Source organism: Condylura cristata, unplaced genomic scaffold, assembly GCF_000260355.1.
Source record: "Condylura cristata isolate star-nosed mole 26May11 unplaced genomic scaffold, ConCri1.0 scaffold00025, whole genome shotgun sequence".
NCBI classification, from domain to species: domain Eukaryota; kingdom Metazoa; phylum Chordata; class Mammalia; order Eulipotyphla; family Talpidae; genus Condylura; species Condylura cristata.
This window is the reverse complement of record NW_004567126.1, coordinates 20,052,050-20,058,794: the sequence shown is the minus strand read 5'-3', so window position 1 is coordinate 20,058,794 and position 6,745 is coordinate 20,052,050. Positions and strand designations below refer to the sequence as shown.

The 6,745-nt window shown below is 55.2% G+C and overlaps 1 protein-coding gene across 1 annotated transcript in view; it reads right to left on the bottom strand.

Moving 5' to 3' along the window:
* Positions 1–5,350, bottom strand: part of TMPRSS13 (transmembrane protease, serine 13) — a 16,895-nt gene extending 11,545 nt beyond the window's left edge. Inside the window, exons 1-3 of the mRNA XM_004688832.1 lie at positions 5,261–5,350; positions 2,439–2,658; positions 1,395–1,499 (exon numbers count right to left, since the gene is read on the bottom strand). Coding sequence (XP_004688889.1) covers positions 1,395–1,499; positions 2,439–2,658; positions 5,261–5,350 — 415 coding nt within the window. The remainder of the gene's footprint in view (positions 1–1,394; positions 1,500–2,438; positions 2,659–5,260) is intronic.
* Between the last annotated feature and the right edge of the window lie 1,395 nt (positions 5,351–6,745).

Below are 6,745 nucleotides of genomic sequence, written 5' to 3'. Positions count from 1 at the left end.
GCAGTGGGGAGAGCTCTGGGTGGGGAGCTGTGGCCCAGGGCAGCAGTCCTGCCTCCACCACGGAGCTACTCCCTGACCACGCGTGTCAAACCACCTGCCTGTCCCTGGGAGGTCCTGAGGTAAGGGGACCCAGGAGACACTGTGAAGCCACCCTGAGAGCTACAAGTCGACACAGGCAGCACCCTCGGGTGACATCTCATGCACCCCTGGGCTAGTTTCTGCTACTCTGTGGAGCACCGGGGTGGCCCCAGGACAGGAGCAGTGTGTGGGCGGGGTAGAGCAGGGCAGCGAGTCCCCGCGGGGGGCTCACCGGGATACCTGTGGCCTGTGCAGAGGCCTTTCTGAGCATCAGGACAGTGACACTCCCACCTTGTCAGGCAGGTAGACACTGAGGCCCAAGAAATGAATTTTTTTGCATTTTGTTTACTCTCTTTTTTTTGTGATTTATTCTCCTACACCATTGTTTGCTTTCGTACATGCTTGATTTCACCGCTCAACGCAGCCCGCATGTTCTCTCGCCACAGCAGCGCCCATGACCCATCACCATCGTCCCTAGAGCTCTTCCCTCCGCTGACCTGGCCCCTCACCCTTGCGGCATGTCTCCTGCTGTTTGGTCTGCTTGCAGGCTTTGTCTTTTTCTTGACTCTTGTTCAACACAGTTTCTCTATGTTCCAGGAAGTGAATTAACTTGCTGGTGTTAATTAAGGCCAAGTGCACTTGGCCTTGGTTATTTCCAGTCACATCTGTAGTCTCCCTGAGGACAGGACACTATAGTGTGTTTTCCCCTGTGCTCCCTCCTCAGGTTCCCCACTTGCTGGGTTATAGTGGGCTCCCTGGCAGACAACCCTGAGACATGTCCTGAGGGTCTTGTCCAAAGAGAAGGGGAAACTCCAGCGGTGCTGAGCCCCTGAATACTTTATCCCACTGATGGAAAATGCCTAACAGACTTTTCCTAAACCATTCTATATTCCTTTTTAGAGTGGGATTCAGGGCCAGGTGTTGTGCCATAATCTCTTTTATTCCCCCATTATCCAGTGAAGTCTTAAGGAGATCAACTTAATTAATTCAAAGCAATACGTGAATGAGTGAATGAATGAATGAATGTAACCCAACTTGAAGAGGCAGAAACTGAGCTCAGAGTGGTGAGCTAACTCGCCCAAGTAAGCTGCAAAATAACTAGCACGGGTAGACCCGAGCCCAGGCTCCTGACTTCTCCTGCTCTTAACCCACTACCTGCACAGGGCCTGGGCACCACGGTCCTGGGCCATTTGTGTGGACACTGCAGCTAGGCAAGTTTGTTTCCCATTCCTGTCAGCCGGCTACATGCCCCTCGCCCAAGATGCCATCCCACGCAGCAAAGACCAGATCCCACCCCGTCCCTCTGTTAAACTCACAGAGAATGATGAGCGATGTTACAAGGGCGATGAGGAGGAGGACACAGCCGATGAGCGGCAGCTGCTTCTGGCCCTCTTGCCAGGTGAACTTGGGCAAGCTGATACCTACGAGTGGGGCAGCAGCAGGGGAGGATGAGGACGTTGGAGTGGAGTCTGGTGCGGAAGAGGAGGGGGAAGGAAACAAGGCTGGCCCGTGAGGGCCCGTTAGGATCTCTCCACCCAGAAGGTCCTCGCCACCTCACCCCCATCACTCCCTTTTACTGGGCATCTACTCTGGATCAACCAACTGCACATTATTTTATTTAATTCTCACAGCATCTGTATGAGCTGGGTGGTTTTATGCCCATTTTATACATGGAGAAACTGAGGTTTGTGGAAGTCACATAACTTGCTCAAGGTCACTTGGTTAGCAAGTGGTAAAGTAGGGGTCCACACAAAGTGTGTGTGATTCCCAAGATCCCTGCAATGAAATGCATCGCCAGCCCTTGGAGGGCAAGAGCGCAAGGTGTGCCCCAAATCCGGACACTTCCCCAGGCCTGTCTGTGTGGTGGTAGGGACAGCCTGAAGGCCAGGACAGGAGGAGGGCAAAGTCAGGATGGGCATGATACTAAGTCCTGAAGGCCAAAGCCAGTCCCTTTCAGCAGCTCTGACTTCCTAGCAGCTGAAGCAGATAAGCCACAGCTCAGAGAGTTAGGAATGAGGACCTGCCTGGTCAGACCGCCCCTCTCCCCCTCCACTCACAGATGGACTCACGCAGCGCAGCAGGGCCCTGCTCACATGCAGCCTCCAGCCTGTCTACCCAGGGGTCCTTGCTCCTGAAATCTGCACTCAGACGTGCTACCTCCAAACTTACACCTTTACTCCATTTGCCCCCAAATTTCCTGTCTTGCGTTTGCTCCTCTCAGGTCCCACCTCCCCAATCCCCTCACTGTCTACCACAGACCCTTCTCCCCACACTCACGCCCCAATTCACAGCTCAGAGATTTTCTCCCCACCCTTGGGCTGCTTCCCATCTCTCTTGCCTACCCGGCTGTACCCCCTTACCTGGGCTCTCCCCAGCGGCCCTGGTGACTGGTGCTGACCTAGCAGGAGCTGTCCGGACTGGCACGGCTCCCACCGGCACTGCCCTCACGAGGTACACTCTTGTTGGCGAGGCCGTTATGGAGGTCGACCTGGTGGATGATGACCTGGAAGGGGATGCCCGGGCCGGCGATGCCTGTCCTGGGGATGCCCGGGCTGGAGATGACCTTGCTGGGGAAGCATTCTGGAAGCAGAGTGAAGGGTATCACTCAGGTTGTTTCCCTGACCCCCCCCCCCCCCACACACACACACAGCTTTTGGACCTGTGAGCTAGGAGCTAGGTGAGCAGGAAGCAATGGATCATCTTCCCTGGGGTTTTGGCTACATGTGTCTAGGGATCCCCAGAGAAAAGGATCTGACCCCTCACTCTGGAGGTGACTTAACATGTGCTCCACAGAGAAGTAATCTTTTCCTCCCTCTTCCCCTCCCTGGACGCTCCCACAGCCTGCCCTTTTTGTTTAATTTCATGTGTGTTGGAATATAAAATACGAATCTTACTATAAGCTAACGTCCAAAAGTGTGAAAGCACTGCTCCAGGAAAGCCCTGACCTACCTGGTAACTCACCACTCTCAGCAACACCAGAATTCGCACACACACGTGCTGCACCCAGATACATGCACACACAGGTGCACACACACATCCATCCCTCAGGGAAAGGCCAGTCAAGACAGGCGTCTGCTGGGGCTCCACTCCACCCTCTCAGACAGGACGCTTAGCCTTGCTCTGCTGCAGGGCGCTGCTTCTTTAGACTTAGTGCTTTAACACATAGTTAGGCCTAACCTAGTGCCTTATATGTATTTACTCGTTGATCTTCAGACCAAACCCAGGAGGTAGGATCTCTTACTATCTTCATTTTGCACAGGGGGAAACAGTCAGAGAGAGAAGTAATGGCTCAAGTTCTCCTAGCTAGAGAGAAGCAGGACTAGGAGGGAAGTCCAGGGCGTGGACGCTGGAGGCAATGCCCAGCACCGAGTCCTTGCTGCCTCCCCAGGGTAAGGCAGCAGGGGTCACAGCAGGCAATCAGTGAATTCCAGGCCCATCCCTGGGAGAGTGAGCTGAGGGGCAGTCGGAGCTGGTCAGAACAGCCTGAGCAGCCTCTGCTGGCTGCCAAGCCCTGGTCCACAAAGCCTTGGTCCCTTTCACCAGATTAGGCTCATCTCCCCCCCTTCTGACACTTTCCAAAGATCTCTCTGCCCTTCTTACTCTAGCTCTGTTTCACGAGCCCCTTCTAGAAGTCCTCAGAGCAGAGTGAGGGATATAGGAACTCACCTGGCACAGGGGCCACCTAAAACCCTCATTACAATTTCTCCTGAGAACCACTAGTTGCTTGCAAGGGCTGGCCTCAGGGGAGCGACAGGGATGGTGGGGGGAGTGTGCCTACATTGCATGGAGGCAGTCAGCAGGGCTGAGCTGAGTAGACCTCTGGCATCTGTTTCCATTCCTCACCTAACTCTGCTCAAAAGCACTGGACATTATAGCCTGCAGCCCAATGACTACAAAGTCCCCCTCATCAGAACATACAGCCCAAGTGAGCAACATCATCCCTACCAGGAAGTGGTGATTTCTCTCCCGCTTTGCACTGGCACACACAGCACCAGCTACGCAGAGATTTAAGTCATAGGGCGTGACCAAAAGGCTGAAAGCTGGTGTGAGCTCATCTTAGGAAGAAAAGAAGGTACCGGTCAAAGTCAGACTAATCCCCCTTACTGAGAGCCCTGCGGGCCCTGTGCTCCCACCAGTGGGGGCCTGGCACCTGCCCGGCACCCTGGCACTGTAGCACCTTGACCAGCTGCCCGGCCTACTCCCTCCCCCAGTATGTTTACTCTTTTAAATCTTCCCCATTGAGGGGGAATTCTCCTAACCCAACACAATAAAGTGGCAATTGCGCACATGTATGGTACTTTAGCATTTATAATAAAATTCCACATGCATGGCCTGCGGATCCTCCCCTGAGAGGCAGGTATTTTTAGAAATCCATTTTGCAGATAAAGAAACTAAGGCTCAGAGTGCATGTTGCCCAGAGTTAAATAGCCAGAGTTCTGCCCGAGGCTGAGTGCTTCCAAGCCCCTGCCTTCTGGAGTCAGCAGCAAGAGCCTTACTTAGCTCAGTCTTCTCCCTGAAATCTCTGCACAAGGAGAGACCTTGTAGCACTGAGAGCGCCTTGGGGAGTCTGGGACTGGGGCTGAGGACAGAGGAGTCTTGTAGAACTGTCCACAGTTGGGCCCCGGGGAGTTTTAGGAACCCTATAGATGGGATTCCCCAGTATCACAGTAGTCACAGAGCTGGTGACTCTGGACAAGCAACCTCACCTCTGGCGCCTTGGTTTCCTTCTCTATGAGGTGAGTCAGTCGCATTGTAGTGATAGGTGATACATGTCAGTGAGGACTTGGCCACCATTAGCCACGATGGTGGGTGTTTGTTTATCTGTTTAAGATGCTGGGCTTGAAATAGAAGCATGTGTGTTGAAATAGGACGGCATCCATGCCTAACTGGGTCACCTTGGGCAAGGACGTTAACACTTGAGTGTCTGTGTTCATGTAAGATGGGACTCATCTTGCCTCCTTACCCCAGATAAACACAGTGAACACAAGCGCCTGTGAATCACCACAGCAGAGATAACCAACCGCCCATTGATCCAATTTCAACCTCAAAACAGCGCTGTGCAGTCGGTGCTGTGAGCCCATTCTATAGATGTTGAAACTGACGGCGAAGGAGTTTAGAAACATGCCCAGCTCACGCGTCAAGTAAGAGTCAGAACTTGGATTCTCCCCAATCTCTACTATACGCAAGTTGCCTGGGCCAACAGCACCCAGATGTTTGTGGTAACGTCCTTCACTTCTTCAGCATTTACAGTCTGCAAAGTGCTCTCACGCATTTCGCGTGATTCTTACACGGTTCCTAGTTAGGAAGCTAGACAAGAATTATTATTCTCAGTTTATACATGACGAAACTGGGGTGTGGAGGGACAAAACCGTATGCCGACGGCCCCAAACTGACTGGTGGTCTCACAGGGGCTCTACCACCATCTTCTGGTTCCCAGTGAACAGTTCAGGCTGTTTCCTGCACAGGACCCATGACCTGGATGTGGTAACCCATGATGATGGGCAACACCGAAGGGGGCGGCCTGGGAAGTGTGCAAGCAGCAGAGGTCATGCGTCCCCACAGGCAGGTGGGGGCGGAGAGGGATGTGCTGTGAGGCAGGAGCACTGCGAGGGAGTCAGAAAGGGGACAATGCACGTGCATGAGGGAGTGGGGGGTGGCCAGAGGCAGAGGGGCCTCCTGTCCTTCACCTCCTTGGAGCCAAGTCCAGAACCGCCCACACGCAGCCCAGGCTGTCAGGAAACAGGGAGGCCAGGATTCCGTCAGAGACCGCCTGGGCCCCTCTCCGAGCGTGGAGGGCGGTGGTGCTCTCTCCGTGGCCTGTCGGGCTGAGTCCTGCTCAGTACCCGGGGGGCCACTGTGCAATCTTCCCAGGTGTGGGGGGGAGAGGGCAAGCTGGGGCTGGGAGGTGAAGGGGCAACAGCCCCCAAAAAGGAGATCCTAGAGGCCATGGCCTCAGTAGAGCTGGTGCTCTGGTGCAGATGGACCAGGACTGGAGGACAGTTGAGGGGCCCCACAAGCCATGTGAACAGGCACAAAGCCCCGCAGGGACAGCAGCATGAAGGGCAGCCCTCAGGGGAAGGCCCCTGCCCCTGAACACCTACCCAAGGCGGCAGGCGGCAGGCGGGGAGAAGCTGTCTCCGACTGCCAGAAGAGGAGACCCTCAGCAGCCGCCCAGCTCACTGACCAGCCGGCCGCCCCTCCCTGCGGGAGCGCTCCCTGACGGCTACCCCACGGCAGCATCAGTGACTGGCTTCCTCTCCTCTGTTCTTGGAGAGCCGAGCTGGGATCCAGCCTCCCTCCTAGAGGCCTGACCTCGCCCTCAGACCAGGTGCCTTGAGCAAGTGCGGAGGGAAGAGGGGAGGAGGCCTCTTGCCCAAGATCCTGAGAGACAGGGGGCAGAGTCCGGACCAGAACCGGCCCAACAGCTAGCATGTGGCAGTGAACAGGAGATCCAGGAATAGAACTCAGGTGACTGGCCCCTGGGCCAGGGCTCCAGGATCCCGCACCCAGCCTGCAAATCAGAGGTCCCCCAGCTTCCCAGGGCGGAGGAGCCAGAGGGTGGCTAACTTGAGGGCCCCCGAATATTGCCAGTCATTCTTTCCTGGCCCTGTCTCTCCCTCTATCCACCCTGAGTGCTCTCTGGGGATACTGCCTGGGGTCATGGAGT